The sequence below is a fragment of the Petaurus breviceps genome, unplaced genomic scaffold (assembly GCF_028583685.1).
Source record: "Petaurus breviceps papuanus isolate PSGF00001 unplaced genomic scaffold, PetGlider_PUasm1.0 91041, whole genome shotgun sequence".
Lineage (NCBI taxonomy): Eukaryota > Metazoa > Chordata > Mammalia > Diprotodontia > Petauridae > Petaurus > Petaurus breviceps.
In genome coordinates this window covers 17602379-17619957 of record NW_027187400.1, presented here as the reverse complement: position 1 = coordinate 17619957, position 17579 = coordinate 17602379, and the positions used below count along the sequence as shown (strand labels likewise).

Below are 17579 nucleotides of genomic sequence, written 5' to 3'. Positions count from 1 at the left end.
TGTTTTGGTCTTTGATGTGCTCGTATCTTTTGTTTTCACATGGCCTAGATATCCCTCTTGGAGACTTTCTTCTCTTCTGTTATGCTCTTCTTTCCTGGATTGTCCCCTAAATGTCTGAGCACTCCTTGGTATCACAGCAGATTTATAAAGTCTAGTCATTTTGCAGAGGAGGAAACAGAGGCTCAGGGAGATCCTGTGAGCTTCCCACAGGTAAGTCTTAGTCTTAGTACTTAGGAGAGCAGTAAGTTTCAGCTCCATTGCTGGCTCATCCATCCCCCCTTTCCTGTCCTCTTGACTGTGGCTGTTCCCCTAGATTCTGTCCTGGCCCCCTTCTTTCTTTATGTGCCTCTCAGCTCCTATGAGATAAGTGAAGATCTAGATGCCTCTGATCCCTGCCCTCTCTCTTGCTGAACTTGCTGACTGTTGAACAGCACTACCAGCATGGCCATCAGCCTCTCAAACTCAGCAGATTCAAAATAGAACTCAATATCATTTCCATTAAACTCCCTCTCCCAACTTCCCAGTTTCTGCTGAGGGCACCACCATCTTCTCAGTCATTCAGAGGGGTGACTTTGGAGTCATTCTGGACTTCACCTTTTCCTGTGCTCCCCACATGAAATCTATTGCCATCTACAAAATCTCTTGCATTTGCAGTCACCAACCAGTCAAAAAATATTCACTAAGCACCTTCTGCATGCCAGGGACTGTTTTTCATACCTTTATACTTTCATACCTTCACCCCCTTCATCATCTCTTGCTCAGGCTGCTGCATGGCCTTCCTAGTCGGTCTCCCTCCTCTTCTGTCTTTCCCCCTCTTCAGTCTACTCTCCATGGTACTGCACGTAGAATCTCCCTAAGGCACTCGTCCAGCCATGTATAACATGCCTAAGTCTCCTCCTCAGAAACCTTCGGTACTTGCCTAATACAAAGAACTCAGCCTGGCGTGTCACACTCCTCCTCTTCTGACTCCAATGGGCCTTTCCATTCTTATTTCTTAGAACATGCCTCTCAACACTAGATTCCAGCCCAATTGGATGACAACACGCCAGTCTGGTCTGTGCCTGTGTCCAAACCTTTCCTGGTGCCTGGGTGCACAGCCTTCTCCCCACTGCCTCACACAGCTTCCTTCAGCCTCTGTTCAGTCACCACTTCCTCTAGGATGCTCCAGACCAATAGCAGGTGGTTAGTGTTCCCTCTGTTCCCCTGACTCTGCCTCCAACCCCCCCCTCTCTGTCTCGGTGTCTTCCCCTCCCTGCCCCCTCCCCTCTTCCTCTCTCCTGCTCAGTCTCCCTCCTCCCCTCCCACTTTGTCATTCCCTACACTGCTCTCAATTTTCTTCCTGTTTAGTTATCTGTGTACATGTTGTTAGACCTCCCCCCACCAAGTATAACATAAGCTCCTTGAGAATAGGAACAATATCATTATCTTTGTATGCCCAGCACCTACCATAGTATTCCACACCTAGTGAGCATTTAACATTTACCAGATTGGATTTACTTAAAATGGAAGCAAACTTAGAGCATAGAAAGAACAAAAACGGGCCTTAGATTGTAAAATAAATATTAGTTCTGGAAGGAGATCTTAGCACAGAGAATGTCAAAGCTGAGAGGGCCCTTAGAACACAGAATATCAGAGTTGGAAGAACCCTTAGAACATGGAATGTCAGAGCTGGGATGGTCCTTAGAACACAGGATGTCAGAGCTGGGGGGGCCCTTAGAACACAGGATGTCAGATCTGGGATGGTCCTTAGAACACAGGATGTCAGAGCTGGGAGGGCCCTTAGAACACAGGATGTCAGAGCCGGGGGGGCCCTTAGAACACAGAATATCAGAGTTGGAAGAACCCTTAGAACATGGAATGTCAGAGCTGGGATGGTCCTTAGAACACAGGATGTCAGAGCTAGGAGGGCCCTTAGAACAGAGAATGTCAAGACTGGGGGGGACCTTAGAATCCAAAATGTCAGAAGTGGGAGGTATTTCATTGATCATCTGATATAAATCTCTCATTTTACAGATGAGGAAACTGAAGCCTATTGAGTATGGGGTGGAGGGGTGGGGCCAGTTATAGAAAGGAATGATTCTCCTAAAGTCACATAGCTAGTTGGTGGCAGAACCCAAAATAGACTCCATACTTCCTGACTCCTATTCCAGAGGACAGGAAGGATTCCCTGGTGAAGGCTTCCCCCTGGAGCCCCACCCCACAAACAGGTGGAGTATTCCACTCCACTTAGGGGGAGAATGGAACAGCCTGGGTCCCTGGCCCAAGGAGCAGAGGGAGTGCCTCCCTCTGCCAGAGTCTGGCATCTCACCCTGGTGAGAAAGGAAGACATAGGGCAAGGGGGGCTCACAGTGGTTTTGCCGCTTGATCCGATCCATGATGTTCAAGACCTTTTGCTCTTGTGCACCAATGTCCGAGGTTCGGGAGAAGGCTCTCTTGTGGGAATGAGGTTGTCGGGCAGCATTAGCAGAATGTTCCTTATACTTCGACATATATTTCATCTTCTTTTGATAATAACTGGGGAATCAGAGACCCCTCACTTAGCCCTGGGCACCAAAGCAACTGGTAAATTTCCATGACGTGAATTCTGAGCATCCGTGGGGGCCCACTGTCTGGGAAGGGAATGGCCTGGTGCCTTTAGGTCTAGGAATCAGTGAGCCCGGGCCTATTGTCATTTCTACAGAACTTTGAGGTTTATAGAGAAAACACTTTCCTCACAACAGTCCTATAGGGAAAGTGATGCAAATATTGTTTTACCCATTCTCCAGAAGAAGAAACTGTCTCTGAGGCTTGCTCAGCATCCCATGGCTAGTGATAAATAGAGCTGTCTAAGTCTTGGGCTAGAGATTTAAGATTCTTAGAAGAGGATGCATTTAGATCCATATCAGTTTAGAGATGGAAGTGACCTTAGAGACCAAATCTAACCTCCTCATTTTACAAGTGAAGGAACTGAGGCAGACAGAGTTTGTGAAATGACTTAGCCAGAGTCACAAAGCTAGTAAGTATCCCAGACAAGATTTGAATTCAGATCTTTCTGATGCCAATGCAGTGCTCTAGTCACACCACCACCTGGCTGCCTCCATTCCACTGCTCATTCCAAGTTTCATTGATAGAGGGAACTCCTGGCACAAGAACTCCCTCCCCGATAGGAGGGACATTGTCCAAGTTCATTGGAACTTATTGTCTTAGATGTGTAGGTTACCTGGGGCCACTCGGGGCTTGGGTCATGGGCTCAGGCTCATAGACAGGATTCGAACCCAAGTCTCACTGTCTCTGAAGCCAGGCATCTATCCACTGTACTATGCCACCTACATTCCACATTTTATACCGAGAGGCATTTTGACAAAGCAAACAGAGAGCTGCCATTCCTGTTATTCTTAGATATGTGTGCATACTTATATAGACATGCATATATATGTATATATATACACATATGTATATGTAGAGAGAGAGAGAGAAAGCTAGGGAGATAGATATATAGAGACAGAGAGAGAAAGATAGATTCAGAGGATTAGAGATGGAGGTATAAGAAATAGGGACTGATATTTAAAGATATAGCTATATACAGAAAGACAGATCTAGAGATAGAAAAGACTTAGGTAGATATAGAAATAGATATAGAGAGATGTAGAGATGGATATATAAAGATCTAGATAGATATAGAAACAGAGATAGAGAAATATAGCAAAAGAAAAAGAGTTAGAAACAGGTGTACAGAGAGAGATAGCTATATAAATACATAACTAGATGTAAAGAATCAGAAATAGAAACAGCTATAAAGAGATAGGGAAATAGATAAAGAAATAACAAGGAGGTAGATTTCATATAGAGAGAGCCAGATAAGGATAGAGATAGATATATAGAGACAGAAAGAGCTAGCTATGGATAAGTAGAGATAGAGACACAGAGAAAGCAAAGGAGAGAGAGAGAGAGAGATGGAGAGATAGATAAATATAGTGACAGAAAGAGGTAAAAGAGCTATCTCTGGAGGGACAGAGAGAGAGATATAAAATTCATCTGCCTTAGTAGATAAATCCTGGCCAGATCTTTGAAGCACACAGAGAAGCAGAATGACTGGGCTAAGGTCACGGGGCAGGTCAATGTCAAGAAATGGATTTGAACTCAGGTTTTCCTGAGTAACATAATAATGTGTTATTAATAATGATATCTTATAATTGCATCATGCTTCCTATTTATATAATGCTTTACAAAACCCTTTTACTTCTATTATTTTCTCTGAATCCTTACCACCATCCTGTAAGGAGGAAGGGCAAGAATTATTAATCCCATTTTACAGGAAAAAATCCCGCCACCCCTGACTCCTTAATGGTTAGCAGATTTTCCAGGGTTCAGGAGGTAATGAGAGAGCCAGGACCTGAGGCCAGGTCTTCTCTCTCATAGGACAGGGCTCTTTCTTTCATCACCCAAATCCCTCCCTCCCTCCCCTTCCCTCTTCTCCCAGCCCCAAGGCTCACTTGGTGATCTCTTCCATGGAGGCTTCAGACAAAGCTAACATCTCTACCAACTGGGACAGGATTTCAAAGAGGAGAGTATGGGGATTTCGCATATTTGAAAAAGGGCTGTTGTTCTGTTCTGGGGGAAGAGTGGAAGGCATCATCAATTTGTTAGCTATAATTTTCTTAGGTTTTATCATGTAATTGTGTATTATCCTTAACTACAGTTGTGTGGTATTACCACAAATAACTACAAATTCTCTGAGGTCAGGGACTCTGTTTTATCTAAACTTTCACTCTTAGTAAGGCTAGCGTAGTGCTCTGTACATAGTAGGAGCTTAATAAATGTTAGTTGCATGGATGAATGTATGAATGAATCCTATGTTGGTGACAAGGCTGGTGGGATAGGAGGAGGGCCCTGTCAGGTCACCAACCCTGGAGGCCTTGGACCTTCTGTACAGTACCCTCACCTTCTGCTCACTCAGCTTATTCCCAACCCTTACCTCACCCCCAGGGGCCCTTTCTTACCCACAGATCTATAGAACCAATGAGTATCTGTCAGGACAGACAAGAAGTCCTTGAAATCCACATGTCCATCACCTGCAGAAACATCCAAAGGCTCACAAAAACATTCTTTCCCAGGTCCCACCCCAGGGTGCTCCTCCGACCGGGTCACTTGACTGTCTTAGAAATGGGCTATTGGCAAAGTATGGTTGAGTCCTATCCATTCCCTCTCCTGGCCCCATAAAGGCAAAGGTCATGTCTTAACTAAACTTTTTTTTTTTTTACCTTCTCTACTGTTTAACTGTTTTTTGTAATCAGTAGTCATTTAATAAATGCTTGTTGAATGAGACCTAACTGAATTTGTGCTTCTTATCTTCCCCACCTAACTAGAACTTCCTGAGGTTAAGGGCTATGCCTCCCTATCATATTGGAAAATTCTTCAGGATGGGGACTCTGTGTGTGTCCCCATCAGACTGGGAGCGAGATTGAATGAAGGGATTATGTGTCAACCATCAGAATAGGAACTCACTCAGGAAACATAGGATCATGGATTTTAAGCCTAGAGTTCATCGTGGACCAACTCTGTCGTTTTAGAGACTGTACTGAGATCCCCATATACAGTCTAAATGGGGCCCACAGATGTAAGCTGCTCCCTCAAGGTCACTTGAGTGACCTCATAAGTAAGTGAAAGGACTAGGATTTGAACTCCACTCCCTTGACTCTAAATCCAACACTTTTTTGTACACTGAGCAGGGACTTGGTCTTTCCTCTCAAAAGGAGAGCTCCTGAGGGCAGAAACCCCACCCTATCCTCCATTTCCTACCCCCAATATTTCCCCTTTCTTTGTTTCCCTTCCACTCCGTAGGGCTGGGACTCAAATTTTTTCCCATCAAAATTTTCATCATACTATCTCTGTTTTCTTTGGATTAAAAAAAAAAAAAAGCCCTGTATCACTTAATGTAATTTGGTGCTTCAAGGCATTTTAAAAATTGGGTCCTGATGAGTGAAGATGCCTCCTGGTTACTTTGCTCAGGTATCCACAAGACAGTGGTCTCCTACCAGCTAAGCTGTAGACCAGCCCATGAGGTATTGTCTTAGGGTCTCAGTTTCCTTTTTCCTACAGTTAAGGGGTTGGATGACAACATATTCCTTCCAGCTCCACATTCTGTGATTCTATGATACTCACTTAGAATAGTTGGTTAATGCCTAAGCTGGGCTGGGCAGGCATTATAATCCCCATTTGACAAGTAAGAAAACTGGGGCCAGGAGTGGTGAGATGAATTGGCTAAGGTCCCAAACTAATTTATCCTAAGTGAGTTAGTGCCAGGGCCATATCTAAAACTCAGGTGTTGTGACTTCCAGCAAAGGGCCCTTTTCAGTACAGTGTCAATTCTAAGAACACACAGAGGTTTGGGAGAGTTGTCAGGGGAATGGAGAGGAAGCTGGGATCCTTGGGAAAGGGTGATGGGGTCTCTTTAGTGTTTGCTTACCATTCACATCAGCACTTATCAGGGCATCAGTCATCTCAGACTGGGTCCTGGATATCCCCACTATTGATAGGGTGGTCTTCAGGCTGTGGATGTCAATTTCTTCAGGACCACAGAAAAACTTGAAATATTCTCTAAAAGCTATGGGGAAGATGGGATAAGTTGAAGGAGGGAGCTGACTAAAGAAATAATGAGAGCCATTCTCCCAGTGGATATGAACAAAGGTCAAAAGGATATGAACAGAGAGATTTCAAAGGACAAAGAGTAATTCAAACTATCAGCAGCAAAATGAAAAAAATGCCCCAAACCACTAATAATTATAGATATGCAAATGAAAGCAACTTCAAAATTCTATCACACCCATCAGTCAGACTGGCAAAGATGACAGAAGGGGAAAAAGAGAAATGTCGGAGAGGCTTCAGGAAAACAGATACACTTGTGTACTGTTGGTCTAGTCATTCAGGAAAATATTTTGAAACTATGCCCAGAAAGTTACTAAACTCTGCCTACCCTTTGACCCAGTTTTCAACTCCCCCACTCTTTCCTTTCTCTCTCTCTCTCTCTCTCTCTCTCTCTCTCTCTCTCTCTCTCTCTCTCTCTCTCTATATATATATATATATATATATATATATATATATGTACACATATTATATATAGTATATAGACCTATACCCCAAAAAAAGTCAAAGAAAGAGGAAAAGAGCCTATAGGCACAAAAATCCTTATAACAAACCTTTTTAAGATAGCCTGAAATTGGAAACTAAGGGGATGTCCTCCTATAGGGGAATGTCTAAAAAAAAATTGATATTTGAATGTAACGGAATATTATTGTGCCATAAGAAATGATAAAATGAAAAGTTTCAGAGGACACTAAGAAGACCTGTCAAAGTAAGAAAAACTAGGACAACATATACAATTACAACAGTGTAGAGAAAAACAACTTTGAAAGACTTTAAAACTGATCAATGCAACGATGAACCATGAATCTTCTGGACTCGTTTCTTTTTTCTTTTTTTTTTTCATTTCTTTTGAAACTAAGATGAAACACACCACTTTCCTCTTGACAGAGAGGGAAAGGGAAAGGAAGAAGCATTTCTAGAGTGCCTACTATGTGCTAGATGCTTTTTACAGATATTATCTCATTCCATTACACCACCAGCTGACTCAGAGACTTGATGAATGTCAGCTACAGAGGGAGTTGTACATTTTCAGGCATGGCCAATATTGGAATTTGTTTTCCTGGAGTATGCAGTTGTGGATTAAAAACTTTATTTATTTATTTTGCTTTTTGGAGGGAGAAGGCAGGGCAATTGGGTTGAGTGACTTGTCCAAGGTCACACAGCTATTAAGTATCTGAGGCTGGATTTGAAGTCAGGTCCTCCTGACTCCAGGGTCAGTGCTTTATTTACTGTGGCACCTAGCCACCCCCAATGACCTTCTTTTTTAGAGTTTTGTTTTTGTTGTTGGTTTGTTTTGTTTTTAAGTTTGTGCAAATGGGTGCTTAGTGGGAGAGACAGATTAATAATAAGTAAATAAATGCTGATTGAATGAGTGACCCCACCCCCCAAAAAGAGAGAAGAATGGTGTCTCCCCCATTCTTTCTCTCCCTCTCCACCCACTCATCCACCCCTTCAGGAGGAACACTCTTCAACTCAATTCAACAGCACTACGTACAGTACTATATATATTACTAAGAAAGAAAAAGTTTAAATAAAACCTATAGTCTCTGTCCTGGTGAAGCTTACAGTCCAGAAGAATCAAATTCAGGTATCATATATAGATAGTTAAGAGAACTGGTTACTAAAGGAAAGTAAGACAAATGTTAATAATCCCTTTGTTTTCTTTAAGCTCCTACAATTTGCATGGACCGCAATTGGCATTACGGGAGTCAAAAGGAATTTTCTCACTCAAGTCAAATAAAAGTTTAGACTGAAAACAGCCTGAAAAGCAGGAGAAAAAAGATTTTAAAAGATTTGCTTAAAAAGCATCATTACTTCCCTACAGCTAGCTGTCTGGCATCTGCACCACAAAAGAACTAAGTTGTAAACTGGGGCTAAACATTAAAAAGTCAATAGATGCCCTCCTTCTAAGGGGAAAAAGATGCTTTACAGCTAAAAACCAGCAGATGGCATCAGAGAATAACAACAGTTCAAAAAAGATGCCCAGCAGACAGTGGAGGTACCAACTACATCACTAGAGGGTTGTTGGCAGTTCCATAGTATTAGAAGGGTGAATTCCTTCTGCTCTTTGTGTTTCCCATCATGTATGTTCCCAGGTCAAACATAATCCTTACATATATGCTCTTCCCCGCTGTCCCCTGACCATATGTATTCCCTCCCCTTCACTGATGGTCAAGTAATCAAAGGAATTGTTCCTCTATGTGTATGATGATGTGGGGGCAATTTTTTCTTTACACTTATTTTACTACATTATTAAATTACACATCTTTCACTTTGAATTAATATGTACTCTGGTTGGGCTAGTAAATGAAAACACATCAGTGGGGGCTCATGAGCTATGCTTTTGAGCAGATACTGACCTACAAAGTGCCTCAAATACAAGATATTTTGTGGGGGATGAGGCCCACATAAGGGGGAATCTGGGTGGTACACATTTATGATATAGTATATTATGATATAAGATGTGATAGATAACATGTGTCTTATAGATAAGCTCATGAGAGAAGATGTAAGCAAAGATCTGCAAGAAGATATCCTTGATGTCTTTCATTATGTAGATCTCTTTTTTTTCCTTTTGTCAATGTGTGGCTATGAGGAAGGGGTAATAAAGTGGAAGTGGAAAGTAAGGAGAGTAAGTGTGGTATAGAAAGGATTATGAGTTCATACAATTTAGGACTGGAATCATAATAACATTTCTATAACACTTTTAAAAGCATATTCCTCATAACAATCGTTTAAGGAAGGTATTGCAAGTTTTCTTTTCCCTGTTTTACAAATGGAAAAACAGAGACCCAGAGAATCAAAGTGTCCTAAGACACTTTGTCCTATGGGATCAGAGATTCAGAGCTGGAGGGAATCTTAGAGATCATCTGGTCTAATTGTCTCATTTTATAGACAAAGGGTAAGCCTAGAGAGAGAAAATGACTTGCCCATAGTTACAAAGGTCAAACCTGGGCAGAGATTGAAACCCAGGAACTCTAACTCCAAAATCAGGAGAGTCAGGTGAAATCCTATGTGGTTTTTTTTGGGGGGGGAGGAGGGGCAGGACAGGGTTTAGGGAGAAGCAAAGTTGATCAGGAAGCTCTGATCAACTGAATATTTTCCAGCTCATCTGATGAAAATACAGAACCTTAAGGAACAAGTCACAGTATTCCCACACTAACCTCCCTGGCTTCCTTTAAGACCCAAATAAAATCCCAGCCTTTATAGGAAGTCTTCTTCAACACCTCTTAATTCCAGTGCCTTCCCTCTGTTAATTATTTCCTATTTATCCTGTACATGTTCTGCAAATATTTGTTTGCACGTTGTCTTCCTCCATTAGATTATAAGCTCCTTGAGGGCAGGGACTGGATTTTGGGTTGTTGGTTTTTTGCCTCTTTTTTTTTTGTGTCCCCAGTACTTAGCACAGTGCCTGGCACATAGTAGGTGCTCAATAAATGTTAATTAATTGATTAACATGGGCAATGGAATGTTGACAAAATTATAGAATGCATGCAAGGGGCATTTGAGGGGAAGATAAGGGATTAAACTCTCAAGTAAAATGTAAACAAGTGTTAATGCTTTGTTAGTCCTTTTAGAGGGTGAAGGAGCTATTTCATTGAATATGATGGAATCATGGGATGGCCCACGGATCAGCATACCCCTGGTGTGGCCTTTAAAAGCAGGTCATACATAGTCTCTAGGGAGTTAGTTGAGGAAGGAGACAACCCTGAGTTCCAGCTCTGGAAGTCAAGAAATGAGCTTTCAATGGAAGAGGAGTCCAGCTCTTAGGAGAGAATTGTTCTTCATCCCTTGAGAAAGGAGCAGAGCCAGTTACCTCAATGGAAAAGTCACTCACTCCATAAGAAACCCTGCTCCTCAGTCCACTCTATGAAAATATAGGGCTTAAGAAGCAAGCAACAAGGGGCGGCCAGGTGGCTCAGCAAGTAAGAGTACCGGCTCCAGTGTCAGGATGACCTGAGGATCAAATACGGGCTTAGATACTCAGCACCACACCCAGAAATAACTGGCCGTGTAACCTTGAGCAAGTTACTTAACCCGGATTGCTTAAAAAAAAAAAAAAAAGAAAAGAAAGAAGCAAGCAACAGCTATGGGGGGGGGGAGTAGCATTAGGATCCCAACTATTTCCTGTTGTGGGAGAGTGCACCCCAGGCATGTGGGGGAGGGGTAGTGAATTGTAGCTCATCCCATCCTAGAAGCTGTGAGCTAGAAGAGACCTTAGCAGTCATCACATCCTATTCAGAGTGAAAAGATACCTAACAAACCATCATCCAACCTTGGCTTGGACACCACCACTGATGGGGAGCTCACTCCCTCTTAAAGCAGCCACTCCACTTTGGGGCATAAAAGTTAAAACAATTGGGAAGTTTTTCCTGGTATTGAGCATAAATTTGACCTTCTGCAACTTCCCACTGATTTATTCTGGGACCAAATAGAACAAATCTAATCCTTTTTCTCTATGACAGCCTTTTAAGTACTTCAAGACGGCTAGCATGTTCTCACTGAGTCATTTCTTTCTGAGGCTAAATATTGCTAGTTCCTTTAACTCATCCTTATATAGCATGGACTCTAAACCCTTCACTATCCTAGTTGCTCTTCATTGTACAAAGTCTAGATTATTAGTGTTCTTCCTAAAACTTGGCACCCAGAAATGAATATAATACTTTAAATATCACTTGAACTGTCATAGGAAATCTGGAGACAATTTAGCCCTGCTGAACATTCCAGGGACAATGAGATTTAGATTTAGGCAAAAGATTTAGACCAGTATGCACATTAAATGTCAGCAGAAGAAGTGCCAGGGGCTTTCTTAATACCTGTTGTTTTGATAGACTGGATAAGATACTGACTTTGGAGTTAAGAAGATATAGGTTCAAATCCACCTCAGACCTTTACCAGCTGCATGAACCTAGGCAAGTCATGTAACTTTCCCCATACTGTTCCTTCACCTTTAAAATGAAGGTGGCTTCTAAGAGCCCTTCCAACTTGAAACTGATGATCCTGTGGTTGGGGGGGCAAGAATCATGGCTTTCTATTGATTTGTACTTTGCAGCCTAGGAAAATGAGGAGACAGAGAAACCAACAATATGTCATTTGACTGGGAGATCAACAGCAGGAAAGCTATACTTTAGCTATGGCGGTTCTCAAGAGTTCAGAAAGAAAAAGCAATAGTGCAATGCTTCGATATATGTTCAAGAACTCCAACTAAGCCATAAAAATCCTATTACCAAACCTTGCTGTCCCAGGAAAACACAAGCTAGTAGACCAGTAGACCCATCACATGGCAAGTAGTAGAAAGACTAAACAGTTTGCTAGGTTACAGAATAGCTCCAGAGGATTGGAAGTAGCCTCCCAAATGTGATATATCATAACCTTTTGTCTCTTGTAAGAGAGTTTTTCAGAATCCTTGACAAGGAGAACATAGGGGAATCAAGTAATTAGACCTGCCAAGAGGAGCCTGTCCATCAGCTACAGATGGACAGATAATCCCAGATGAACCCCCAAATGGCAAAATCTGAATGGAAATAGAAGGAATACTTTGGGTTTTGGGGGGCACTGGGCAGTGACACCAAGTCTTCCCTAGACTAAGGGGGAATTTTTGCCAAGGGGCAAGAACTTGCTTTCAGAGACCATGTCTTTTCTGCCTGCTACTCCTTTATTAAGCACCACTTACAGAGACTGATCATGGTGGGGCAAGAGACAGCCCTTATTAGCCTAGCTAAAATTCTACCTTTGAGGTGGCTAGGTGGCACAGCGAATAGAGCACTGGCCCTGGAGTCAGTAGGACCTAAGTTCAAATCCGGCCTCAGACATTTAACACTTATTAGCTGTGTGACCTTGGACAAGTTACTTAACCCCAATTTCCCTGTCTTTCCCCCTCCAAAATAAAATAAAATCCTACCTTCAGCAAGAAGTCTTTCCAATCCCTCTTAACTCTAGAGGCTTCCCTCTGTTATTTCTAATTCACCCTATTTATATCATAGTGGTTTGCATGTTACCTCCCCCATTAGAATGGGAGCTCCCTGAGAATAGTGCCAGAACACGAGAATAGGGACTGTCTTTTACCTTTCTTTGTTTTCCCAACACTTAGCACGGCACCTGACATATAATAGAAGCTTAAGGAATACTTGTTGACTTGATTTGACTGGGCCTAGACTGTTCATGGATCCAGAATTGGGGCTCTCAGGCCAAGGGGCCTGATACAAGGTCACATACAGATTATGAAAAGATTAATAGTGAAGACAAGTCATTAGTTGACCACAGAAGTCTCCAGATTACTTGGCCAGTAGCCAAGGGATCTGTAATATCCTAAGATATATAGGGCAGGATGTCAGTTGGAAACTCAGCAACGTATGCAGGTACAGGGTCAAATTAGGGAAGGACAGTCCCCAGAAGGCTAGGCACACTCTTCATGTAATTCTGTTATGCAATCTTGCTACATCTTGTATCCTTTGCATGTACCTCTACTATGTGTATATGGATGGCACATAAGGGGTATCTACAGACTGTGCATAAACATCTACTGTGATTTGCAGAGGCTGCCCATTTGTTTTCTGGGCTGGAAGATGAAGGAAACACGCAATACTCTCATCATGCTGTGGGGCCAAGATGCATATGTTACACGGCTCAGAGAGCAGGGGTTGCTTGGAGGGAGAAGAGCCATGAGGAAAATGGAAGAAGGAACTTTTGGATGGTGGTAATGTGGAATAAGATCAAGAAGCAGGGGATGAGGCAGCTCTGCTGGCTGAGGGTCAAGGGATTCCAGGAGCTCCAGGGCAAGCTTGCTGAAAAGTGGCAGTGGCCAAAAGGCAACGTCAGTGATGACCAGGAGCAGTGACAGAGGCAGCAGCAGACCTCAAATCGAGGGAGGAGCGGATCTTCAGGAAGCAGGTGATGGGGAGACACGTTCAAGATCTATGATCCCACTCATGTAGCTGAAATCTTTTTAACTGTGATTCTGTGAGCTGATGGTGACTGGGATAGACCTTTGGGGCTAGGGAAGAAATAAAACTATTCCCTTGTTACTCAGACTCAGGACAAGTCTCCTTTCCTGTCCTTTTCATTCCTCTCAATAAATCTATTATCTGTTCCTTATCTTGCTGGGGTTTTTTGGAGGCAATTGGATTAAGTGACTCACCCAGGGTCACACTGCTAGTAAGTGCCTGAGGGGACTCAGGTCCTTTTGACTCCAGGGCTGGTGCTGTATTCACTGCACCACCTAGCTGCACCCTTACCTTGCTATTTTGATAATTACAGGGTAAAGAATACTACTAGAGAACTAGAAATAAGGCAGATTCTGAAATTTCTAGAGGGCTCTCTGGCTGTCCTGGAGGACAAACATTAGTGACTGAGAGTTTTATAATAATGACTATAATTGATTCCAGAAGCAGCTTTTCCTGGGTGACATGGGCAACAGGTTACAAGAAGCAAAGCCAGAGCTCAGGGCCAAGTTTGGCTCTGAATGGAATCTTCTTTCTACTCCACCACCCTGCTTTCTCCTCACCCCCAGCCAAACCCCAGCTGCCTCCTGAATCCCTCACCTTCCTCTTGCTTCTGAGTGATAACATCTTCCTTCCACTCCTTGGAACTGGAAGCAGTAGGGGTTGAGTCACTCTCCTTTCTGTAGATGTGGGAGCTGAGGGGTCGGGCTGCAGTCTCCAGCTTTCTTATTGATGAGGCAGTCATAGGTCTATGGGGAGGGAAAGGGAAAGGACTGAAGTTATGGGCAAGGAGGTCAGATAGAAAGGAAAAAAGGAAGACAGAAAAGTCCAGGTTCCTCTCCAGACAGAAACCTTTGCCCACCTAATCAGGCTCAGGTCCCTTGGGGCAATGAAGGTACCAAGAACTCACGATCCAGGCTCCAGAGTGATCAGAAAGAGAATGGGAGAGATGGAGAAGGGGACAAAGAAAAAAAAGAAAAGAGAGACCTAGAAGAAGAATGATAGGAAAGATGAAAAGACAGAGGTAGAAGAGAGAGATATAGAGGGGCAGAGATAGAGGAGAGGAAAGAGAGAAAGTCAGAGAAAAAGAAGGGGAGGGAGTTTTTTTTTAAAATAAGAGAAAGAGAAAAATAGAAGAGAGGAAATAGAAGAGACAAGAGAAGTGGGGAAATATTGGAGGATAGAAAAGGAGAGAGAAGAAGAGAAAGGAAAAAAGAGGAGGGGGAGGAGAGAGAGAAACACAAAGAAGGAAGAGATGGAGAGACAAAGGAGAGAGGAGAAAAATGGAAAAAAGGAAGGAGAGAAAGAGGAGAGGAAGAAAAAGAAAATTTGAGACAGAAAGTGAGATGGAAACAGATATAAGGAGGAAGAGACAAAAGAAGAGAGATGGAAAAGAAAGATAGAGAAAGGGAACAAAGATAGAAGAAAAAAGAGATAGATAAAGAGAGACAAAGACTGAAACACAAACCTTAGGAAATAAGAAACGGAGACCAGAAAAAAGAAGAGAGAAGGAAAGACAAAGAAAGGGAAGAGAGACGGGGTAAGGAAAAAGAGAGGAAATATAGTACATGGTGAAGAAGAAGAAGAGAAAAGAAACAGAAAATATATATTGCTTAGGGAAAGAGGAGATAAAGGGATCCATATAAGAGAGAGGGGAGAAAGCAAGGGAAAGAAAGGAACAGAGAGCTAGAGACACAGAGAGAGTAAGGCTCACGCCCATTATGCTCGGGATTCTCCAGATCTCCAAGACTTGACTGTCTCTGGACCTGGGCTGACTGAGGAAGAACTCCAGCTCCTACAATCATACCTTAAGCAGTCCTTCAGGTGGGGTAGGGGCTGAGGGCAGTTCTATGGGCCTGGCACAGCCAAGGCTAGAGGGGCAAGAAGTGGAGCAGGCATAAGATGCCCCAAACTAGGGCTTCCTACCGAGTCTTGCTGTTTGGCCTGTCCGGGTTCCAATGCAGCTCTGTCTTCTTCCAGTTCTTTTCTGGGCTGCTTGGGACCAGTGCCGAGGGTGAGGCCTGGGCAGAGTTGGACACAGCTGACCTCCAGGATGTGGTGCCCCAGGCCCGCAGCTTCCACGTTACATAGGATTCTTCTTCCTACAAGAAGGCATTTCACTCTCTTTTCTCCAAAGACTCACTAATCTCCAGAGGTCAGAAGAGCATTTCTTGACAGTTGTACCAATTTCCTTCTTCCTTGAGCTTCTTAACCTCTTGCTCCCCCTAAAACCAGGCTCTACTCTTTCCCTTTCCCCTCCTCACCTATCCCCATTCTCCCTGACATTACTCTTCTATGCTTCCCAGACTAAAGATTAAACTGGTGTGTCCAGTAGGACAAGTAGATCCTGAGTCAGAAGACCTTGGCTGAAATTCTGGCTCTCTTCATTAGTCTTGCGACATTGGGTAAATCACACTTCCCCTCTGTGGACCCTGGAAAGGAACTAGACTCATGATTTCATCAGTTTAGGGAATTCCTGGATGAGTATGTCAAAGCTGGACAGGCTCTTAGAACACAGAATGTCAGAGCTGGGAGGGCCCTTAGAACACAGAACTATGGCAGAACCAGGACAGTCCTTAGAACATAAATTATCAGAGTTGAGAGGATTCTTAGATCATAAAGTGTCAAAGCTAGGTGGGTCCTTAAAACATAGATTGAAGCTAGAAAGGACTTTGGAACACAATGTTCAGGACTAAAAAGCACCTCAGAACAGAGAATGTTATGGCTTAAAGAAACTTTAGTATATAGAATGTTGGAACCAGAAGGGCCCAGGGGCCCAAAAGACCTATACTAGGCCACACGGTAAATATCAGATACCAGTGTCTCCTGGCTCCACATCCAGACTTTTCCCTACCACTAGTCTGGCTTCAGAGGGAAATACAGCTCTTTTAAAAAACCTGGAAATTGGTTCTGCCTCCTCTGGGGTTTAACTTCATTAAGCCTGTAGCTGAATGAGGTCACCCTGACGGTTCTTTGGGTGTAAGTGAGCCCAAGATGTATGAATATAAAAAGGCCTGCCCCCCCCCTCCCAGCTCTCATCCCCCTGTTCTTTCCTAGCCAAGTCCTCAGATCCCACCCCCGAGCTTCCAACCCCAGGGGCCCCTCTTTACCTTCCAGTCTTCATCAGTCTCTTCCTCCCTGTCCTCCTTCTCTGATGGGACTATTTTACCTGGGTGATGAACAGGGGGCACTGCTGGGCTTTGTACCAAATGGGCCTCAGGCTGTGTGCGTGTTGAGCTGCGCTGGGCATAGTTGCTGCCCGATGAGGGTCTCTCCATGGGCAGCGGTGTGGGCAGCAGAGGAGATCTCTCCTCATCCTCTGACCTCAGCTGCAAGCTTTGGTCTGGGGTGTTGTCCTCAAAATGCTCAGAATCCTCCTCTGCTTTCTGGGGGGATGTCCAGATGATCTGAGGACCTTGGACTTCCTGAGAGCTTTGTGTTCCTGGTTGCCTCATGTTGTCTGGGCCTGCCAGTTCCTCCTTCTCTGTCAATTCACCTTTGTCTTCAATCTGTTGATCTGGAAAGGCCTGGTCCTCTGGTTCCTTCTATCAACAAGAAGACCAGTTTTACTTACCTGAGACCCACTCATTCCCCACTCTCGCTGCTATCCTTCTGGGGCCCCTGACAGCTTGTGAAAGGTCAGGGATGTGCCCAATCTTGATCTTCCCATGGTGAAACCACCTAATATCCTATTAAGCTATTCAACTACTCACTCAGGGCTTCTTACCATCTCTCTGCTGTCACTGACTGGCTCCTCCCCACTGGGAGCCGCACTCTCCACATCACACCTGAGACCTGGAATTTCACATTTGGTCTTCCAAAATATAGGCCCTAGGTCCTGAGGAAGTTAAGACACTCATTGTTGGAGGGCCCAGCCTAGAGTCCAACTGATTAATGGTGACTGGGTCTGTGCAAACTGGCTTACAAAGCCAATTATAACTAGCCCTAGACACTAGCCCATCCTTCCACCAAACCTCCTACCATCCAGACATCCACCTAGACCATCTCACCATCTAC

General features: G+C 43.6%; 1 protein-coding gene across 2 annotated transcripts; it reads right to left on the bottom strand.

Moving 5' to 3' along the window:
- Positions 1-1313: 1313 nt before the first annotated feature.
- SPATA21 (spermatogenesis associated 21) lies at positions 1314-17170 on the bottom strand. 2 transcript variants are annotated; one of them, XM_069078394.1, is made up of 7 exons: positions 16673-17170; positions 15489-15664; positions 14163-14311; positions 6446-6583; positions 4980-5051; positions 4473-4590; positions 1314-2514 (listed from the first exon to the last, which is right to left on the bottom strand). In XM_069078394.1, exons 1-7 carry the CDS (start codon positions 17015-17017, stop codon positions 2142-2144), a joined length of 1371 nt encoding a protein of 456 aa, XP_068934495.1. In that variant the 5' UTR covers positions 17018-17170; the 3' UTR covers positions 1314-2141. The 2 variants fall into 2 exon arrangements, with proteins under 2 accessions (XP_068934495.1, XP_068934496.1); XM_069078395.1 differs by lacking the exon at positions 1314-2514 and adding an exon at positions 2525-4252 and having other exon boundaries at positions 16673-17168.
- Between the last annotated feature and the right edge of the window lie 409 nt (positions 17171-17579).

Coding starts and splice junctions, on each gene's coding strand:
- SPATA21 (XM_069078394.1), bottom strand. CDS start 17,017: ATGAGGCAACCAGGAACACAAAGCTCTCAGGAAGTCCAAGGTCCTCAG. Junction 15,665..16,672: donor AGACTGATGAAGACTGGAAG/GTAAAGAGGGGC, acceptor GCCTTCTTGTAG/GAAGAAGAATCCTATGTAAC. Junction 6,584..14,162: donor CACTCAGAAGCAAGAGGAAG/GTGAGGGATTCA, acceptor TCTTCCCCATAG/CTTTTAGAGAATATTTCAAG.